The sequence below is a fragment of the Salvelinus sp. IW2-2015 genome, linkage group LG22 (assembly GCF_002910315.2).
Source record: "Salvelinus sp. IW2-2015 linkage group LG22, ASM291031v2, whole genome shotgun sequence".
NCBI lineage: Eukaryota > Metazoa > Chordata > Actinopteri > Salmoniformes > Salmonidae > Salvelinus > Salvelinus sp. IW2-2015.
This window is the reverse complement of record NC_036862.1, coordinates 31165414-31187341: the sequence shown is the minus strand read 5'-3', so window position 1 is coordinate 31187341 and position 21928 is coordinate 31165414. Positions and strand designations below refer to the sequence as shown.

Genomic DNA, 21928 nt, shown 5'->3' with positions numbered 1-21928 from the left:
TATTAGTTGTATGGTTATGAATATAGCTAGCTAGGATTTTTTATGTTGGTGAGGTAATATCTTTCCAAGTAAAATGCAGCAATGATAGCTTTTGCTTGCAAGCTAGATGATAGCAGATTTGAGGAAAATGTAATTGAACATTTGATCCTATTTAGAAAATGTATTTCTGTTAAGAAAACAACATGTATTTCATAATCCCCCGGGGGAAAAAAACTGCCTTAAAATGGCCTAGAGTGTCCCAGTTTGACAGTAACAGGGTGTCCCAGTTTGGCAGTAGGCAAATATTCTAAAAAGGTGAGTAGTAAAATAACAATTTACAGTCATTTTGATTTACATTTACAAAATATGTTGTAATGAAAAGCTGAATATCCTTTCTTAATTTTTTATAGGCTTAACATTATTTATCTCAGAAGCCTATGTCATTTTACTTACCATTATGACTTTAGAGACATGTCATTACACGGTATGCCACGCCCACAATGACGTCACGCCCATTGAATACATTTTTTATCATCACATACTTCCTCACTAACACACAGGCATTGCTTTTTTGTTATGTTATTGTACACATATAAAGCTTTGCTAGGTGTCCCACTTAACCAATACTCACCAACATGTTTCTTGATTTGTTCTGCAGGTGTTTGATGCCAGAAAGTGCAAGACTACTCAGGATATGTTCAAGTCTCTGTGCGAACACTTACAGTTTGCCACAAATGGAGGAAGCATAAGGTAAACAAAGAGTTGGGACAAAGAGCAGGGACTCGTTTCAATCCAAACATCTGCGTTATAGCGCGATTGAAACTATAAGGTCATTTTCAATTGAGAGATCATATGCAGTGTTTACGTGAATGCAGTCTCTGCGAATGCGGGAAGATTGCCTTTCGATTTAAATCACGCTTCGACACAGATTGAATCTAGGCCTAGGTGACCAACAGCCCTACTTTCTGAGGTAGCCTAACTACTGCAGCATTCTTTGTGAAACAGGAAAGGATAGAGAAGTATGAGGTAATGAGGCAGAGGGCATAAAACACTGAGTAAGGATCAACCCTGTATGAAGTTAGAAATGTGTCAAATGTAAACTACAGATTTGTCCCACTAACTGTAAATCACTCACTAACTGTTAGTCGCTCTGGATAACAACGTCTGCTAAAATACTAAAATGTAAATGCACCAATGTAAAAGTAATTCTACTAATACTCCTGTCTCATGCGTTATTTATTGCACTTGACTTGGACCTTCAACCCTTTACTCCGTGAGAACAATACTGTAGGTCAGGGATCCACAATTACATTCAGCTATAGGCTGATTTTTCCTTGAAGGGATGGTTGGGGGCCGGAACATAGTTATAAATAGTTTGTACACTGCATATTGATCTGTGTGAATGCAATGTTGTTGTTCTAAAATGGGGATTGCTAAACAATGTGTTGGAACCTAACCAGATTAAATTAGGCATACCTCAGGTGATGTGCTCCATCATAAAGGGGAGGGGGGCAGGGTTTTGGGCATCTCGCCCATCCAGCCTGGGGATGAAGTTGGTATGGTCATGCAAATGATGTTACTGATCTGGTTGGCCTGTTCATGCTACTGATCTGATTATTGATAGACCATTATCTTGGCCAGGTTGCAGTTATAAATGAGAACTTGTTCTCAACTAGCCTACCTGGTTATATAAAAGTGAAATAAAATAAATAAATCAAAAAGACCAAACAACTGAAACACCCGTCTATAAGAAATCTTTTACAGTCTAAATGTAATTTTAATGGTAAAATTCTTGAATGGAAAATTCTCTTAACATTAATTAATAACTTAAAATTAATATAACTTAAATATACATTAACCTCTTCAATTAAAATAAATTAACATTATCATCTATAGAATGATATAACAAATAAAATAATAAAATCATCAGCCAATTTTTCTAACTAAGTATACATACCAACTAGAAAATAAGCAGCTGTAAAAGTGGAAATGGAAAACAAAATGGAAATGAAAATGGCCTGAAGGTGGCGCTAGAGGAAAGGTCAGGTAGTCACTAAATCAATAGGTTTCTTCCACTTGGTCTTGATTGTGCACAACAAATTTTATGGCAATCCAGCCATTCCTTTGAGATATATCTTGTTCTCAGTCTGTGGGCATCATGTGTGTAGTGACCCAATATCCATAGCCATGACATTTAACAGTTATCACTGGCCCTTGCTCAGCCTTACTCACCAAGAGCCCAGCGCCGAGCCTTCTTGCTAGCAAAGTCACGGATCAAGTCTTTGAAGTCCAGTTTTCTAGCTAACTGACTTTCAATGGACAGCATGGCAAGACTGCAAAGCCTGTCCTGGGACATAGTGGACCTCAAATAGTTTTTTATCAGTTTTAGCTTACTGAAAGCTCTCGCGTCACCAGCAACAGTCACAGGCAGTGTGCAAAATATATGTAAAGCAATGCACACTTCTCCAAAAATGCTTTGCAGCTGCATCTTACAAATTGCATTCAGGAGACCAAGAGGGGACAAGTTAGGGGGGAAAGTGGCAGCATATACAGTGTTCAGGTGTCTTACTTCATTTTGAAACTCAGGTGAAAGATCTCTGGAATACTTCATGATCAGTGGTTGGCACACAGAAGGGACTTTATCCTCACTAATCTGCCCAACTTTCAGAACAGCAGAAAAGTATTCTACAATTTCTGCAGTGGTGTGGAACCTAGTGTCCAATTCACTTATGATGTTGTCCATAGCAGTAAAAAACACTGTGTTCTGAAACACCGTTGCTGCACTGTCCTGAGCTGTCTCTTGAGAGGTCTCATCATGGAATCTCTTCCTTTTCCTCTGGCGGCTGTGTTCCTTGCTAAATTGAGGTGCAACAGCCATTTGCATAGCAATCAGTGTTGCCTCAGACAGGAGAGACTCCCATCCATCTCTAAGAGCCTGCATCTCTTCCATTTTTCCTGACTGGAGAATCACATTACTGTTTCAATGCATTGCAGTACCTGCAATTATGCCAACTGACATGTCATTCAACACAATGCTGCTCACCTCCTTCTTCAGTTGGGAGTAGGGCTGGTTCAGGGATATGGGGATGGGGAGACAAGGCTGCTGAGCCTGAAGCTGCATCTGTTGGGCCTGGCACCAGGCAGGGGGAGGGACAACTGATTTATTATGAATAGCTTGCTAAACGTTTGCCTGCCTTGATTAAATGTTGGCTAAAAGAGGAGCGAAATGTAAACACTACAGCCTATTTCACTATGGACTAAGCTATCAGGTTAATTTCCACCACTCACGGACTACACCCACCTTCCTTTGTGAAAAATTGGGTGACATACTGTCGCCCTTTCTTTTCTCTCTCCTGTCTTTCTTTTCTTTCTTTTCGTTTTGGAGGGGGGGGGGGGGGGGCAATACAGAGGCTCTCTGGATGTTTACTTTTTGCCAAAAACAAGAAAAGAAAAAGAAACCGTTACTTTTATTAGTACATTGTAAGTAAAATAATATATTAATGATGATAGGTTAATAATTTAATATTGAAAAAAATGTACCTAATGTTCTAATCCTTTTTAGGGCCCCTGTCAGTCACAGGCCCTTAGACTCTTCCTAACYMCCCCCCCCCCCCCCCCCCCCCATACGGGGGAGAGGCATATTGCGTATGTTTTTAAATTAAAATCACTTTGAGCTGATTTCCTAGATTTTAGTATTTTATGTCAACAACTAAATTATTAGGCAATTTGTTATTTTTTTTCTCTGGAAATAAAATTGCCAAAGCGCCGCCTATTGGGGAACCCTGCTGTAGGACATTCACTCTGTTATGGCCCAGTTTCACAAGCTCCTTCCATGAGTATTTCAGTTTGTCTGTTATTACATATCTTATTCTTTCTTGTGTCTTATTTATTTCAGGTCTGCGATTACCGTCTTCCCTCTGAGAAAGGGAGACATGCAAGATTTCCGGGTGTGGAACAGCCAGTTGGTGAAGTATGCAGGTTACCAGATGCCTGATGGCAGTATCCAGGGAGACCCATCCAGTGTAGAATTCACTGAGGTACTATATAAAGTAGCTATAGCCACCAGGATCCACCCAGCTATTTCAATAACACGCATTCAAACAGGTTCACAGACTGTATGTGCTTGTTTGAAAATATACATTTTTAAAGTTGCTGTTACTTTTGTGCTGTGTTCTTAAAGATCTGTATCCAGCTTGGATGGAAACCTCAGTACGGCCTCTTCGATGTATTGCCACTAGTCCTGCAGGTCAACGGGGAGGACCCAGACCTTTATGAAATCCCTCCACACCTGATCCTGGAGGTTCCCATGGAACACCCTCAGTGAGTGACATACTAGATTTGCCATTGATTTGATTCATCAGAGACACATAGTATTCAGATAATCAGGCCTCCATAGCCATGGTGATGTTTTTAAGTAGGAGTTATCTAATTAAATCAATGTTTTATGTAGCTGCCTGGGTAAAATCCAACCATTGCCCCCAGTCGCTCAAGAGCTTGAACTATAAAAAAGGTTTTAAAGTCCTCCGTCTGGAGCTCTTGAGGAACAGAGCTGAATAGGAGAGAGTGAAGAGCTCTATAGAAGTTAACTACGCAGCACATTCCTTTATCCAAATCGTTTCCCAAAGCCAGGTCTAGGAGGGTCCAATGACCTGTAGCCTTTTCTTTTATTTAAATGTCTAACCACTCCAAAGTGGTCCTTCATTCGTTTCACTGGACACAATACTGAGTTGAGTCAAGTGTTTCAAGCACCTTTGGTAGAGTGAGCACGTCAACTGTGTGTGTGCGTAACTCATTCTGTATGAAAAAGGTGTCACATTGAGGACTGAATGATTCACTATAGAAACTAATCACATCTATGCTAGTGGTGGTGTTTTTGGGCATGCTCTTTTATATATTATTATCAGATATATTGTGTTGATCTTTCCTCATTAGGTATAAGTGGTTCCAAGACCTTGGACTGAAGTGGTATGCTGTGCCTGCGGTGTCCAACATGCTGCTGGAGATTGGTGGACTTGAATTCACAGCCTGTCCCTTTAATGGCTGGTACATGGGCACTGAAATTGGTGTGAGGGATTTCTGTGACTATCAGCGTTATAACGTCTTGGAGGTAAGGCTCACTTTCACAGGTACTCACCATGGCTACAGCACAGGGTCGTGCTCAGCAGGAGTAGGGCATGTTTTGAAATGGAGGAGGAAACCTCGTTTGGAATAACCAAAAACATAATTTTCTGTTTATTTATTTTTTCTTGTTTCATACCTCTGCAACACAACCCTGGCTGACTTGATAATGATGCAATGATTGTAGATGTTTTGGCTTCCTGTCCGTACAGGAAGTTGGTCGCAGGATGGGCCTGGAGACACACAAGCTGTCCTCACTGTGGAAGGACCAGGCCTTGGTGACCATCAATGTTGCAGTCATATACAGTTTCCAGGTAACCTATGGTTTTCATGTATACAGGACCAATCCAAAGGCATGTTTTTCCCAGTAGATATCCCAAGTTATGTTGTTGTTGTTGCTGTTGTTGTTATGTTACATAATTAGTTTTTTTAATACCTACAATTTAAAATAAGATACTTCCATCCCCTAATATTTAGCCAGAGGATGCTACAACTGTTCAGCCATCAACTGGAGTTTTCCTTGAGATAAATGTACTCCTTTTGTCTCATTACTGTACGCTGCAGAAGAACAAGGTGACCATCACAGACCACCACTCTGCAGCCGAGTCCTTTATGAAGCACATGGAGACAGAGTTCCGGCTGCGTGGCGGCTGCCCTGCAGACTGGGCCTGGCTGGTTCCTCCCATGTCTGGCTCCCTCACCCCCGTCTTCCACCAGGAGATGGTCAACTACATCCTCTCTCCCTTCTTCTACTACCAGGTAGATACTGAGACACCATCTTGTACTGTGCATAGTATATAGGTTATGTCATTCAACTGGTTAAGCTCCACCAGGGCAACAGGGCAGTTGCTGAATGATCATCTGTAACTGTTGTTGTTGTTGTTGTTTGAAGCCTGACCCCTGGACGACCCATGTCTGGAGAAATGGGGAGAAGTGCCTGAGGAAGCAACAGATCAGCTTCAAAGCGGTGGCCAGGTAATCTTACATGGACTATGACACCCATATCTTTAATGCTTTATGAACACAGTCATGATGCGTTATAAATTAGAATGCAGTCCTAATCATATTATTGACATAGCTATAAATGCACATAATGGTTGAGGTTGAGCTAAACCATGCTCATAATGCATTACAAAGTATTATCATTCATGGCTGGTTCCCTCCTGTAGGGCGGCGCTCTTTTCTTCAACCCTTATGAGCAGAGTGCTGGCTAACAGGGTGCGTTGCACTGTCCTGTACGCTACTGAAACAGGGAAATCACAGACATTGGCCCAGAGACTGAACTCCATGCTAAACTGTGCCTTCAACTGCAGGGTAGGAGATCCATCTCATCTCTATGAAGGAGGATAGGGTGCCTACTGCCTCAGGCTAATATGCTTCAGGGCATTTGTGTGTGTTAAGCACTGTGAATCAATGTAAAACTCTAGTTTAATTGGAACCTAAATGTATGTGAGGACTATATTGAGCTCATTTAGAGTTCATTTACAGAACAAGCAATGGGGAGTTAGCTAGCTAGTAGATGTGCTTGTACAATGGAAAATCTGTTGATATCTTAAGTCACTACTGTCCTCAAAATACAGAATTTCACAGAAATTTTACAAAGTTAACTAAAGTTGCTCTGTATATCTTCAAAGTTGCTCTGTATGGAGGACTATAACTTCAGTGACATGGAACAGGAGAGCCTTCTGGTTGTGGTAACAAGCACCTTTGGGAATGGAGACTCCCCTGGAAATGGAGAGGTGTGTTTCTGTATTTTGAAGATATTAACAATAATATTTTCCCCCACATTTATAAAATGTAATGTCTAAATATTCACCACATGTTAATATTTATTTCTCTAGAGTTTCAAGAAGCAGCTTTTCTCCTTGCAGTATCTCAGGAACAAGTTAAGGTAAGTAGTATCTCAAGCATTTCTCTCTGCATTGCCCTCTCCGTACTGTGCTGTACATGTACATTATTGGAGGTTGCTGAGGGGAGCTCATAATATTGTCTGGAACGGCGCGAATGGAATGGCATCAAACACATGGAAACCATGTATTTCATACCATTCCACTGATTCTGCTCCAGCCATTACCACAAGCCCGTCCTCCCCAATTAGGTGCTACCAACCTCCTGTGATGTACATGTCTTTAAGATGTACTAATTTGATGAAGTGGCGGCTTGACTACAGTCTCTGTCGCCTCTCTTTGGTTTTGAAACTGGTCATATCTCCCCTCTCCTCCCCCAGGTACTGTGTGTTTGGACTGGGCTCGAGGATGTACCCACAGTTCTGTGCGTTCGCCCATGCCGTGGATGCCAAGCTGGAGGAGCTGGGGGCAGAGCGGGTGACGCCCACTGGAGAGGGGGATGAACTGAACGGACAGGAGGAGGCCTTCTCTGCCTGGGCTCTCACCGCTCTCAAGGTAGGCAGACAAGGAAGGATGGCTCTCTGGCTTAAAAGTGGATCTTAGCTACGTGTTGACAATCATTTTTGCAGTGTATTTTATAATATACATATTAACATACTCCTGGTGTGTGAACTATATGCTCAAGTAACATTACAAAAAAGACCTGTTATGATCTTTAATCTCATAAGCATTTGCATATCATATTGATCTACATAGTGTATTTAATAATTGAGCCTAAGCACGCTTTCTCTGCTTCCAGGATGCCTATAAGGAGTTCAACATCCAGGGACAGCTGAGTCTGCAGCTCCCTGGGGCAGAGCGACTCTGCGAGGCCTGGGACCCTCTGAGATACCGCGTAGCACTGGAGAGCTGCTCCCAGGACCACATCACAGGTACTACACCTGTGCCAGGGGATGGACATTTGACAAGGGACTGGTGTAGCACTATAAAGCATTATAAACTAATCTTGTATTTCAGTCAGCCAGTTGTACGTGATGATTTTCACTGTCCTCTCTTTCGCAGCACTTTCAGCCATTCACTCTAAAACTGTCTTCCCCATGAAACTGAAGAGGAGACAGAATCTACAGAGCCCCCATTCAAGGTTAATTTCTTGTCATCTGCCACACAATTTTTTTTACCCACTAGCATTGTTATTGTTGCAATACTTTTAACATTTTTGACAGGACTCAATTTTGACAGGGTTTAATTAAGCATTGTCATTCTTGTTTCTAGCCGGTCCACCATTCTGGTGGAGCTGGAGAGGGAGACAAGTGCAGAGGTCATGAACTTTGCTCCAGGAGACCATGTTGGTGTTTTCCCAGGGAATCTCCCTCAACTGGTGGCTGGAATCCTAAAGTTCCTTCCCCATACACCCGCAACCAACCAGTGCCTACGACTGGAATACCGCTCTGACTCCTGCCTTGGTAAAACACTATTCAGTAATAATGGTGCTGATTGAGGTAACCACGGTAAAATCAGTTTTGCTTTTTTAGGAAGACATCATCTTCAAAAAATGGACACTGTTAAAATGACTCTGCATTTCTATTTCCCAACAGATGATGAGAAAAACTGGCAGACTGTCAGACGCATCCCAGCATGCCCTTTGTCTCAGGCGCTCACCTACTTCCTGGATGTGACCACGCCCCCCTGTCAGAACCTCCTCCACAAGCTCTCTCAGCTGGCAAGACAGGAGGGGCACTGCCAGCGTCTGCTGACCTTGGCAAAGGTAACTTCTGTTTGTCTCAAGGACTACTGTAGTGTTCATTATTGTCTCTTGAAATAAAAATGAGATAAATCATGAAAGAAAAGCCTTTAACCTACCACCCTTTGGAATTGTATAGAATTGAAGAAAATACTATGTTTCATACATATAACCATGCACTTTCCAAAAAATAATATAAACAGATATTTTTCTCGTTATTTAGCTTCTGTCTTAATTTGCCGTCAGGACTCTCAGGAGTACACGACCTGGAAGATGTTCCGTGTTCCCAACTTCCTGGAAGTCCTGGAGGAGTTCCCGTCTTTAGAACCCTCTGCAGCCTTCCTCCTCAGCGAGCTGCCCCTGCTCAAGCCCCGCCTCTACTCCATCAGCTCCTCCCCTCAGCTCCACCCCAATGAGCTACATCTCACTCTGACAGTGCTCAACTATCACACACAAGGTAGATTTTACATTTTGGTCACTTAGCAAACATTCTTATCCAAGGTACAGGACAGGGCGACTCAACTTAGAAATTACAATACATCAGTTATCAAATGCTTTGAAAGGAATTTGAACTGCTATCTCTTGGCTGTGAAAGTAACTGTACTGTATTTTTCTGTACTACCGATAGATGGACAGGGTCCTCTTCACCACGGGGTCTGCAGCACCTGGCTGGATACCATTAAGAAAGGAGACCTGGTACTATGTTTCATCTACAGGTATAGAACGTACTGTAGCATACTGTATGTCAGTAGGCTGGTACATTCTCCAATTGTACCAAATGCTTAGTTGTAGCCTATCCCCAGTATAATTGATTGAGATTATTATTTCAAGTGAAGCTAACTGATTGTGTTATTGTTTACAGTTCAGGTGGGTTCCACCTCCCAGCAGAGCCCAGCACTCCAGTCATTCTGGTGGGGGCTGGCAGTGGCATTGCGCCCTTCCGAAGCTTCTGGCAACAACGGCTACATGACATGAAACACCCAGGTAGTGTGTGTGTGTGTCTGTATGTCTGTTTGTGTGTCTGTTGATACAAAATCTCTGACCTTAAGGGCTATGGTTTTGTCTTGGCAGGGTTCTCTGGAAGTCCTATGAGCCTGGTGTTTGGCTGCCAGAGTTTGGAGACAGACCATTTATACAAAGAGGAGACACTGGAGATGAGAAGACAAGGGGTCCTGAAGAGTGTTACAACCACATATTCCCGCCAGCCAGGTCACCCAAAGGTACTGTTGCATTGTCATTTGGAAAGAAATAATGTACTGAGTGAGCACTTGAAAAGCTTGATTGAATCTGATTGGCTTGAGATTCAAGTGAAGGTTGAAGCGTAGCATTTTTCCTATCTCCCTGTACTGTGCCTCCTATTCCTAACCTTTGACCTCTGTGTGTCAGCAGATCTATGTTCAGGATGTCCTGAGGGAGAAGATGGCAGGGGAGGTACTGAGTGTGTTGCACCAGAAGGAGGGTCACTTCTACGTGTGCGGGGGTGTGAACATGGCCCAGGGAGTTACTCTAGCAGTACAGGAGATTCTGAGCAGCCAGCTTGGCATTACCCTCACACAGGCAGGAGAATACCTGGCCCAACTAAAGGTTGGTTCACCTTTCCTCTCAATCACTAATATGAAAACTAATGTGAATGGCATGTATCCTTTTAATCTAGTTCCAATACTGTAGTAAGTGGACATTGTTTTACAATGTTTTTATGGTTTGTATGTTTGTTTCTTTATTTGAAGATTCAGAAGAGGTACCATGAGGACATTTTTGGAGCCCAGTTTCAAAAGTGAGGTGATCGGGATGGAGAAAGATCTACACATAGCATGCATTTTCCTCTATGCTTGTGATGCCCTGTTTTTGTTTTTGTTGATAGATTAGGATTGTCACTTTGGAACATGTTTGTAGCTGTTGGTGGTCCCAAACAAACCAGCTAGCCATCCTTTGGCCCACTGCTTGAAAAAGTACCCCATTTCACTGTTTTCACTTTATTTTTTAAAGCACTGTAAGTATATTTCAAAGAGATGATTATAACATTTACATTCACGTCATGATATTAAAGATAGATTATAGATGCATAGGTGATAAGTATATGTAGTGTTTGTACAATATAACAGAATGTGGGATTGTTGAATCTGAATTATACATCATGGGAATATGCTTGTAATCCGAATGTGTTTTACTCATTGTGAATATTAATTTGAATAAAAATAATATTACATAATCATTGTAGTTGATGCCTTCTTGCAAGCCTCTGGTTCAGAGTATCAGTGACCGCAAGAAGGTCAAAGAAGTAAAAGCCTAACAGTGATGCTGAGGTTTGAGGAGTTTCTGCCTGGGAAAGTACAGATAGGATTCCTTAGTTGCAATGTCAGAGAATTGGTCCCATCCCCATTGAAGTGTTTTAAATGCCAAAGAATGGAACATGTAGCTGTTCAATGTAAAGGAAGGAAAATATATGCCAAGTGTGGAGAGGAACATGATTAAGGTGAATGTGGGAGCAATGTGAAGGTGAAGTGTTGTAATTGTGGGGGTAACATAGTGCAGCATGTGGTGGATGTTAGGTGCAGAGAGAGAGGCTAGAGAGGCTCAGAGATATTTAATTAGTCATGATGTATCGTATGCAGAGGCTGTAAGACAGATTGGTGTAACTACAGTGTGGAATGATGGAGCTTCCATGGCTGCTCCTGTAGTAAGTGGACCTAATGTCAGGGCTGGTGTTTCTGGTAGAAGTTAGTAGGAATTTCTATGTTTTTTATTTAATTTTCATGGTAGTTCAGATTTGAGCAGATCATGATTGAGCGTACATTCCAGCATAGTAGGTGGCGGCATGCACTTACATGATTGTTTGCTGACCGCCATGATATTATAGAAGAAGAATATCCGTGCCTGCAGCGCTTAAAATGTAGATGATCTGGAACGCACCCCCTGTTTTTACAATGCGCTTTCGGGGCAGATTATCCCTGCAGAAGTAACTTGCGGAAGTGGTGGTCGTCCATGCTCGTGAAAAGAGGCCCTGTAGTTGGTGTTTGCTAACTATGATCTTTGAGTTTACTGGATAATTACATAGCTGCATTTTACGCGCATAGTGTAGTTAAATTCAAGTCCATTATGGCTGGAAGTCGACTTGAAAAATTCGGAACAGTGTTCACGCGGTAGGTCAAAATGTCGTGTTGCTAGCTAGCTAACGTTAGCCAGCTTAATTTCTGTCATTCAAGGTTACTGGAGGATTCTATCTAGTTTTTTTTTTTACCCTTTAGAGTTGTCTAGCTAAGGTTAGCTAGATACAATTTTATTTGATGTTGGAGCTGGTAGTCAATGCTATCAAGGCTATGGTTCCGCATAATATACATTCTAACGTTAGCTAGGTAGTCTAGCTCGTTGCATGTGAAATTGAGAATGCATTTGCTCCATTGTTTACATTTTTGCTTGTGACTCACTGGTTTCATTTTCAGAGTCAGAGATCTTATGCGTTCTGGAGTTGTCAAACAGTCTGACAAGCCCATTTGGTATGATGTATACAAGGCCTTTCCACCCAAGAAAGACCCACTTTATGTCAGACCAGTGGCCAAGATCTATGGGAAGAAAGAAGAGGCTGTGCCTGACATCTTCTACAGAGAGGATGAAATCAGAGCGTAAGCTAATTAAACGGGTTGCCTTAAGCTTTTTACTGCCATTCACAGCTGTTAGGAATGTGTTGATCAGCATCGGTCTCTGTTCCAGGAAATTCTATGAGGTGTATGGAACAGGGCCCAGAGCTTTTGATCTCACTAAATCCAACTTTGTTTCAACATGCCAAAGGTATGGGCAATATATCACATTGATCATAGGTTCGTCAAGTTTTAGGATACAGCATTGTATGAGGAATCCTGTTTTTTTTCTTCCTTTGTGTAGGTTTGTGGAGAAGTATACAGAGTTAGAGAGTTGGGGAGAGCTGGAGAAACAGTCCCTGTTTGAGGAGACTGGGAAAGCTCTCCTTGCTGAGGGCTTAGTATTAAGGAGGAGGGGTGGACCTGCGGTGAGTAGACTGTTCAAATGATACAACTCAATCATTTTAATGCTGGCTGCCTGTTTTCCAAATACTCTAAACAGACATACTACATGACCCAAAGTATGTGGACACCTACTCGTCGAACATCTCATTCCAAAATCATGGGCAGTAATATGGAGTATTAAATGCTTTCCACTAGATGTTGGAACATTGCTGCGGGGACTTGCTTCCATTCAGCTACAAGAGCATTAGTGAGGTTGGGCTCTGATGTTGGGCGATTAGGCCTGGCTCACAGTCGGTGTTCCAATTCATCCCAAAAGTGTTGGGTGGGATTGAGGTCAGGGCTCTGCTGTCCAGTCAAGTTCTTCCACACCGATCTCGACAAACCAATTCTGTATGGATCTCGCTTTGTACACCGGGACATTGTCATGCTGAAACAGGATAGGGCCTTCCCCAAACTGTAGCCACAAAGTTGAAAGCACAGAATCATCTAGAATGTCATTGTATGCTGTAGCGTTAACATTTCCCTTCACTGGAACTAAGGGGCCTAGCCCGAACCATGAAAAACAGCCCCAGTACAGTTGGTACTATGCATTGGGGCAGGTAGCATTCTCCTGGCATCCACCAAACCCGTATTCGTCCGTCGGTCTGCCAGATGGTGAGGCGTGATTCATCACTCCAGAGAACACGTTTCCACTGCTTCAGAGTCCAATGGCGGTGAGCTTTACACCACTCCAGCTGACACTTGGCATTGCCCATGGTGATCTTAGGCTTGTGTGTGGCTGCTCGGCCATGGAAACCCATTTCATTAAGTTCCCAACTAACAGTTGTGCTGATGTTGTTTCCAGAGACAGTTTGGAACTCGGTAGGGAGTGTTGCAACTGAGGACAGACGATTTTTACGCGCTTCAGCACTCGGCGGCCCTGTTCCATGAGCTTGTGTGGCCTACCACTTCGCAGCTGAGCCGTTGTTGTTCCTAGACGTTTCCACTTCACAATAACCGCACTTACAGTTGACCGTGGCAGCTCTAGCAGGGCAGAAATGTGACGAACTAACTTGTTGGAAAGGTGATGTTCTATGACGGTGCCACGTTGAAAGTCACTGAGCTCTTCAGTAAGGCCATTCTACTGCCAATGTTTGTCTATGGAGATTGCATGGCTGGTGCTCAATTTTATACAGCAACAGGTGTGGCTGAAATAGTCAAATCTACTAATTTGAAGTGTTGTCCAAAAACTTTTGCATATACAGTAACAGTCAAAAGTTTGGAAACACCTACTCGTTCAAGGGTATTTCTTAATTTTTTTACTATTTTCTACATTGTCGAATAATAGTGAAGACATCAAAACTATGAAATAACACACATGGAATCATGTAGTAACCAAAAAAAAGTGTTAAACAAATCAATGTATTTGAGATTCTTCAAAGTAGCCACCCTTTGCCTTGATGGCAGCGGTGTACACGCTTGGCATTCTCTCAACCAGCTTCACCTGGAATGCTTTTCCAAAAGTATTGAAGAAGTTCCCACATATGCTAAACACTTGTTGGCTGCTTTTCTTTCACTCTGTGGTTGAACTCATCACAAACCATCTCAATTGGGTTAAGGTTGGGTGATTGTGAATGCCAGGTTGTCTGATGCAGCACTCCATCACTCTCCTTCTTGGTCAAATAGCCCTTACACAGTATGGAAGTGTTGGGTCATTGTCCTGTTGAAAAACAAATGATAGTCCCACTAAGCGCAAACCAGATGGGACGGCGTATTGCTGCAGAATGCTGTTGTAGTCATGTTGGTTAAGTGTGCCTTGAATTCTAAATAAATCCCTGACAGTGTCACCAGCAAAGCACCCCCACACCATCACACATCCTCCTCAATGGTTCACGGTGGGAGCCACCCATGCATAGATAATCTGTTCACCTACTCTGCGTCAAACAAAGACATGGCAGTTGGAACCATAAATCTCAAATTTGGACTCATCAGACCTAAGGACAGATTTCCACTGGTCTAATGTCCATTACTTGTGTTTCTTGGCCCAAGCAAGTCTCTTCTTATTGGTGTCCTTTAGTAGTGGTTTCTTTGCAGCAATTCGACCATGAAGGCCTGATTCACGCAGTCTCTGAACAGTTGATGTTGAGACGTCTGTTACTTGAAGCATTTATTTGGGCTGCAATTTCTGAGACTGGTAACTCCAATGAACGTATCCTCTGCAGCAGAGGTAACTCTGGGTCTTCCTTTCCTGTGGCGGTCCACATGAGAGCCAGTTTCATCATAGCGCTTGATGGTTTTTGCGACTGCACTTGAAGAAACTTTCAATGTTCTTGAAATTTTACAGATTGACTGACCTTCATGTCTTAAAGTAATGATGGACTGTCACTTCTCTTTGCTTATTTGAGCTTTTCTTGCCATAATATGGACTTGGTCTTTTACCAAATCTTCTGTATAACACCACTCCTTGTCACAACACAACTGATTGGCTCAAAAGCATTAAGGAAAGACATTCCACAAATTAACTTTTAACAAGGCACACCTGTTAATTGAAATGCACCTCATGAAGCTTGAAGAATGCCACGAGTGTTCAAATCTGTCAAGGCAAAGGGTGGCTACTTTGAAGAATCTCAAATATAAATAGTTTTTGGTTACTACATGATTCCATGTGCTATTTCATAGTTTTGATGTCTAAACTATTATTCTACAATGTAGAAATAAAGAAAAACCCAGGAAGTAGGAGTAGGACTGTCAACTTTTGACTGGTACTGTACAGTGTATATACTAATCACTTACAAACATGAGTCCTGTTTGTAACAGAATGGCTGCACTTTTACCTGTTGACCTGCAGGTGGCGTCAGAGACCAGGGATCCAGTGTTGGGCATGAAGCTGACTGACATGCTGGCGGAACTGCAGACAGATGCACCTGGCGAAACACAGACACCAGGAGAAGAGACACCAACACAAGCACCAGTGACTCCACAGTAGGCCTCTGCAACATGGCTTCAACCATACTCTTCACCTAGATGGAACTCACAGGAGGTTGGTGGCACCTTAATTGRGGGGGGGGGGGGGGCTTGTGGTAATGGCTGGAGCTTATTAAGGGGAATGGTCTCAAATACATCAAACGCATGGTTTCCATGTGTTTAATGCCATTCCATTTGCTCCGATCCAGGCATTATGAGCCGTCCTCCCCTCAGCAGCCTTTACTGATGGAACCACCCATCCACCTCCACTGACTAAAATGGGACTTTCAGTATCTGTCCAACACCAGACTGATACTCCTCAGTCCAGACTTTCTGAACAATGGATCAACAAGAAAGACTTCTTGTTCAGTATTTCTGGGTGGGCCTGGGCAGCTTTCACAACCCTCTATCTTGACTGCAGGTTCTTGACCGGTAATGTGTAGGATTCCAAGTTATTGTACATTTCTGGTCTGGAACCTTGTAAGACTGATGTTATGCATAAGGCTGTAAATGCATATTAAATGTGTGTATTATATACTGTATGTCCTACTGAACTCTTGAGTATTCACTTGCAAGATGATGCTTACGTTGCAGTGTGCTTTGACTTTCGACAGACCACCCCTGTGATTATCGATTGGCACCGAGTGATCATTAAAGTAATTATATATATTCTAGAATGTGGCCTCTCTTCCATTTTTCCTCTGTCGCTCACCCTCTTATCTTTCAGTCACGCTGTAGGACACTCATGCAAGACAAGCAAGCTGTGAGTGAGTGTTGATATTGCATTCTCCATTTGCTGCTGTGACAGTCTAATTCAGCAGTGTCTGCTGCCTGAGCTTCTGGGATGAAATGGAGATATTAATGCCGTATTGCTTCACAGAGAAATACCACTGAGCACATAACCACCACATCAGCCGACTGGGGATGAGTAAATAGGCATCACAGGTGCCACATTAAAAGAAATGCAAGGTAACATCTGTGGAAGGTATTCCACCAGATAGGAAAGGATTGACATCAACACCTATGCACTGAACGATTGATAATTAAACTCCACAACTATATTTAAATTAAGATTAGTTTCTACTGCCACAATTCAAATGAGCACCACACCAACATTGCATATTGTTCTGAACATAATCTTGGCATGTGTGTATTTCCATGCGTATTTCAGATTCAATAACATCTCAAAGCACACCAGAATAACATACCAAATAACCAGTTATTAGAACCTCTGCAGGTTACCTTTTCTCTTCTCTGTAATCAGGATGATCATCAGTCTTCCTGTTCTCAGTGCTTGCAGAGACTTTGATCCACTATATGACCTAGCAGCCCTGCAGTTCAACTGCCATTTGAAAATAAATCTAAACAGTGCTTATATCTAGAGCCTTGGCTTTGATATAGAGAAGTACTGGTCAGGGTTATTTGCTCTGGGAAAAAAACTTGCATCCATGAGCGTTTTCCCAGTTCCAAAGTTCCCCCCTCTTTCCTCCACCATCTTTTCTAAGAGATGACCTTGGCGGTGTTTCTCATTATCAGCCGTCTTTCTGTTTATCAAAAGAGAACTGTCCATCTCAGTCTATTCTGCGCTCGCATGGAGAGGAGAAATGATATCACCAGAGTAATGGAATGGGTGATTGTCTGCACACAGTCAAAGAGAAAGCAATTCTGTGGCGGATGGATGGCTAGACTGTCTGAGGGCCTAATGAACAGAAAGGAGGGATAGAATCAGGGAGAGAGGTAGAGAAGGGAAAGAATCAGAAGGAGGGAGAGAGTTGGGTTTGGAATGAAAAACAATCCTTGTCTGTGCCGAATCCACAGGCTCAGAGGAGAAACGGACACTCAGTTGGGTGTGTTGGCAAAACCTCAAAGATGTGATTTTGCACTGGTTTCCTTTATCTTAAGGGTTAAATAATATAGTTTCTGTAGAGGTGTGGGTGAGCATATACAGTTGAAGTTGGAAGATTACATACACCTTAGCCAAATACATTTAAACTCAGTTTCACAATTCCTGACATTTAATCCCAGTAAAAATGGTTTTAGGTCAGTTTGGATCACCACTTTATTTTAAGAATGTGAAACGTCAGGATAATAGTAGTGATTTATTTTTTTCCATCACATTTCCAGTGGGTCAGAAGTTCACATACACTCAATTAGTATTTGGTAGCATTGCCTTTTAAATTGTTTAACTTGGGTCAAATGTTTCGGGTAGCCTTCCACAAGTTTCTCACAATAAGTTGGGTGAATTTTGGCCCATTCCTCTTGACAGAGCTGGTGTAACTGAGTCCGGTTTGTAGGCCTCCTTGCTCGCACACGCTTTTTTCAGTTCTGCCCACACATTTTCTAGGGGATTGAGGTCAGGGCTTTGATGGCCACTCCAATACCTTGACTTTGTTGTCCTAAGCCATTTTGCAACAACTTTAGAAGTATGCTTGAGGTCATTGTATATTTGGAAGACCCATTTGCGACCAAGCTTTAACTTCCTGACTGATGTCTTGATGTTGCTTCAATATATCCACATAATTTTCCTACCTCATGATGTCATCTATTTTGTGAAGTGCACCAGTCCCTCCTGCAACAAAGCACCCCCACAACATGATGGTGCCACCCCCGTGCTTCATGGTTAGGATGGTGTTCTTCTGCTTGCAAGCCTCCCTCTTTTTTTCCTCCAAACATAACGATGATCATTATGGCCAAACAGTTGTATTTTTGTTTCATCAGACCAGAGGACATTTCTCCAAAAAGTACGATCTTTGTCCCCATGTGCAGTTGCAAACTGTAGTCTGCCTTTTTTATGGCAGTTTTGGAGCAGTGGCTTCTTCCTTGCTGAGCAGCCTTTCAGGTTATGTCGATATAGGACTCGTTTTACTGTGGATATAGATACTTTTGTACCCGTTTCCTCCAGCATCTTCACAAGGTCCTTTGCTGTTCTGGGATTGATTTGCACTTTTCGCACCAAAGTACGTTCATCTCTAGGAGACAGAACGTGTCTCCTTCCTGAGCGGTAGGCCAGCTGCGTGGTCCCATGGTGTTCATGCGTGCGTACTATTGTTTGTACAGATGAACGTGGTACCTTCAGGCGTTTGGAAATTGCTCCCAAAGATAAACCAGACTTGTGGTCTACAATTATTTTTTTCTTTCTGAGGTCTTGACTGATTTCTTTTGATTTTCCCATGATGTCAAGCAAAGAGGCACTGATTTTGAAGGTAGGCCTTGAAATACATCCACAGGTACACCTCCAATTGACTCAAATGTCAATTAGCCTATCAGAAGCTTCTAAAGCCATGACATCATTTTCTGGAATTTTCCAAGCTGTTTAAAGGCACGGTCAACTTAGTGTATGTAATCTTCTGACCCACTGGAATTGTGATACACAGATTATTTCACTTATAATTCACAAAGTAATTTTTCCAACAATTGTGTCATGCACAAAGTAGATGTCCTAACCGACTTGCCAAAACTATAGTTTGTTAACAAGAAATTTGTGGAGTGGTTGAAAAACGAGTTTTAATGACTCAAACCTAAGTGTGTGTAAACTTTCGACTTCAACTGTAGCCTACTGAATATTCTGACATGATTTCTGTATGTGTTGTATGGTTGAGTTTGTAAGTTCCAGGTGGAGAAATGCGGAGAGCAACCGTTGTGTTAAGACGGAATTAATACAATGAAACTAGAGAAACTAGAGAAACACTGTCTGGCAGTAGATTGCTTCTTGGCAGCAGCCACAAGATTTCTCAATATTTCCTTTCAAAAGGTATTTTCAGGCAGGTAATACATTTTTTTCTGCCAGGCTTCTGGCCAGGATCTCTGTATACAAATGATTCCAATTGAGCATGGACTGAAATTTAATTGATCAAAATCCCATTCTCTCTGTCATTGGAGTGTGAGTGTGGATAACAATTTACTGCTTCTGGCATAGTTTTCTAAAGAAGCTGTGGAGGAGAGACTAGATACAGAATTAATCTTTAAGTGAAAAGTGTTTGGGTGAGAATTCTGCTTGAGGGCGATGTTCTGTTTATGCAGTGCTTTCAAAGTTTTCCGACCCCTTGACTTTTTCCAAGTTTTGTTAGGTTATAGCCTTATTCTAAAATGTATTACATTGAGGAAAAAAATCTATCTACATACAATACAAAGCAAAAACAGGTTTAGATTTTTTTTCTAATAAAAAACTAAGTTAGAATTAATTGAAATATCACATTTACATAAGTATTCAGATCCTTTACTCGTACTTTGTTGAAGCACCTTTGGCAACAATTACAGCCTTGAGTCTTCTTGGGTATGAAGCTACAAGCTTGGCACACCTGTATTTGGGGTGTTTCCCATTTTTCTCTGAAGATCCTCTCAAGCGCTGTCAGGTTGGATGGGGAGCGTTGCTGCACAGCTATTTTCAGGTCTCCAGAGATGTTCGGTCAGGTTCAAGTCCGGGCTCTGGCTGGGACACTCATGGACATTCAGAGACTTGTCCTGAAGCCACTCCTGCGTTGTCTTGGCTTTGTGTGTAGTCGTTGTCCTGTTGGAAGGTAAACCTTCGCCCCAGTGAGGTCCTGAGCACTCTGGAGCAGGTTTTCATCAAGGGTCTCTCCAGTACTTTGCTCCGTTCTCTTTGCCTCGATCCTGACTAGTCTCCCAGTCCCTGCTGCTGAAAAACACCCCCACAGCATTATGCTGCCACCATCATGCTTCACCGTAGTGATGGTGCCAGGTTTCCTCCAGACGTGACGCTTGGCGTTCAGGCCAAAGAGTTCAGTCTTGGTTTCATCAGACCAGAGAATCTTGTTTCTCGTGGTTTGAGTGTCTTTAGGTGCATTTTGGCAAACAGTAAAAAGGGCACATGACAGCCCGTTTGGAGAGTGTCTTCCGTCTGGACACTCCACCACAAATTCTTGATTGGTGGAGTGCTGCAGTGACGGTTGTCCTTCTGTAAGATTCTCCCATCCCTACAGAGGAACTCTAGAGCTCTGAGTGACCATCAGGTTCTTGGTCACCTCCCTGACCAAGGCCCTTCTCCCCCGATTGCTCAGTTTGGCCTAGCAGCCAGCTCTAGGAAGAGTGTTTGGTGGTTCCAAACTTCTATTTAAGAATGATTTAGGCGACTGTGTTTTTGGTACCCTTCCCCAGATCTGTGCCTCGACACAATCCTGTCTCGGAGCTCTACGGACAATTCCTTCGACCTCATGGCTTTGTTTTTGCTCTGACATGAGACCTTATATAGACAGGTGTGTGCCTTTCCAAATCATGTCCAATCAATTGAATTTACCACTGGTGGATATCAGTCAAGTTGTAGAAACATCTCAAGGATGATCAATGGAAACGGGATGCAACTGAACTCAATTTCTAGTCTCAGAGCAAAGGGTCTGAATAGTTTATGTAAATAAGGTATTTTTTTTACTACATTTGCAAACAATTCTAAACCTGTTTTTGTTTGTCATTTTGGGGTATTGTATGTAGATTGAGGATCTTTTTTTTTCTTCATTTTAGAACAAGGCTGTAACAAAATGTGGAAAAAGTCAAGGAGTCTGAATACCTTCTGAAGGCACTGTATGTAACCACAACTATTCTTACTTGTTTACACCTGGCACCTGGTTGGTTGTCAAATGTGATCAGTGTTAGAAAATAAAACTGAATTCATTAAATATGTAACAATGTATTTTCTCCTTAAAATGTTGGGTAGCCTTGGTTGGGTAAAATATATATAATTGAATATGTTTTTAATTCTGGTTTGTAAGGGGCTGTAGTGTCACTGTATATACTGTACCATAGCCTATATACAATAGAATGTTCAATAATTCATTCAATAGCTATTTACATTTTTCCATATTCATAAATGGGTCGAAATGAAATGTAAATTGAACTTTCTCTTCAATGCTCTCTCTCACTCTGTCTTTATCTTCCTGCTCACTGGCAGTGCTGTCACAAAGCTATCTCATCTCGTTGGCGTTATACAGTCGGTGTCTGAAACTGTCTTTATCTTCCTGCTCACTGGCAGTGCTGTCACAAAGCTATCTCATCTCGTTGGCGTTATACAGTCGGTGTCTGAAACTGCCTTTATCTTCCTGCTCACTGGCAGTGCTGTCACAAAGCGATCTCATCTTGTTGGCGTTATACAGTCGGTGTCTGAAACTGCCTTCATTGTTTTGCCTTTCTATTGCTTACGATAAAGCCTGGCTTGTCAGTTACTTTGGAGGATAACTGGATCACAATTTGCAAGACATTGGGGTGAGGGAGTTTAAATATTTTTTGAATGTCATGTTTTATTTTTTACATTTGATATCCTACATACCCAGTAGTCATGTCCTTATCATACCATCCTTTTCCACCTTAAA

General features: G+C 42.2%; 2 protein-coding genes across 4 annotated transcripts; both read left to right on the top strand.

The window, feature by feature from the left end:
• The first annotated feature begins 508 nt into the window (after nucleotides 1-508).
• On the top strand, nucleotides 509-10894 carry LOC111949918 (nitric oxide synthase, inducible-like). 3 transcript variants are annotated; one of them, XM_023967265.2, is made up of 21 exons: nucleotides 509-729; nucleotides 3875-4016; nucleotides 4160-4299; nucleotides 4912-5086; nucleotides 5310-5411; nucleotides 5662-5856; nucleotides 5990-6072; nucleotides 6267-6411; nucleotides 6732-6836; nucleotides 6939-6988; nucleotides 7325-7499; nucleotides 7744-7876; nucleotides 8007-8085; nucleotides 8217-8407; nucleotides 8540-8709; nucleotides 8932-9142; nucleotides 9314-9401; nucleotides 9553-9669; nucleotides 9757-9905; nucleotides 10075-10269; nucleotides 10413-10894. In XM_023967265.2, exons 1-18 carry the CDS (start codon nucleotides 674-676, stop codon nucleotides 9653-9655), a joined length of 2343 nt encoding a protein of 780 aa, XP_023823033.1. In that variant the 5' UTR covers nucleotides 509-673; the 3' UTR covers nucleotides 9656-9669; nucleotides 9757-9905; nucleotides 10075-10269; nucleotides 10413-10894. The 3 variants fall into 3 exon arrangements, with proteins under 3 accessions (XP_023823033.1, XP_070290312.1, XP_023823034.1); XM_023967266.3 differs by having other exon boundaries at nucleotides 729-808; XM_070434211.1 differs by lacking the exons at nucleotides 9314-9401; nucleotides 9553-9669; nucleotides 9757-9905; nucleotides 10075-10269; nucleotides 10413-10894 and having other exon boundaries at nucleotides 8909-8986.
• Nucleotides 10895-11599: 705 nt separating this feature from the next.
• LOC111949684 (small ribosomal subunit protein mS23) lies at nucleotides 11600-16285 on the top strand. The gene is made up of 6 exons (XM_070434210.1): nucleotides 11600-11825; nucleotides 12126-12305; nucleotides 12394-12471; nucleotides 12565-12688; nucleotides 15493-15684; nucleotides 15818-16285. Exons 1-5 carry the CDS (start codon nucleotides 11782-11784, stop codon nucleotides 15628-15630), a joined length of 564 nt encoding a protein of 187 aa, XP_070290311.1. The 5' UTR covers nucleotides 11600-11781; the 3' UTR covers nucleotides 15631-15684; nucleotides 15818-16285.
• The last annotated feature ends 5643 nt before the right edge of the window (nucleotides 16286-21928 follow it).

Bases quoted from the DNA above. Each gene is read 5' to 3' on its own strand.
- LOC111949918 (XM_023967265.2), top strand. From the start codon at position 674: ATGTTCAAGTCTCTGTGCGAACACTTACAGTTTGCCACAAATGGAGGA. The intron at 6,837-6,938 runs GTGTGTTTCTGT...TTATTTCTCTAG, and splicing joins ACTCCCCTGGAAATGGAGAG to AGTTTCAAGAAGCAGCTTTT. The intron at 9,402-9,552 runs GTATAGAACGTA...TTTACAGTTCAG, and splicing joins GTACTATGTTTCATCTACAG to GTGGGTTCCACCTCCCAGCA.
- LOC111949684 (XM_070434210.1), top strand. From the start codon at position 11,782: ATGGCTGGAAGTCGACTTGAAAAATTCGGAACAGTGTTCACGCG. The intron at 11,826-12,125 runs GTAGGTCAAAAT...TTTCATTTTCAG, and splicing joins TTCGGAACAGTGTTCACGCG to AGTCAGAGATCTTATGCGTT. The intron at 12,306-12,393 runs GTAAGCTAATTA...TCTCTGTTCCAG, and splicing joins AGAGAGGATGAAATCAGAGC to GAAATTCTATGAGGTGTATG.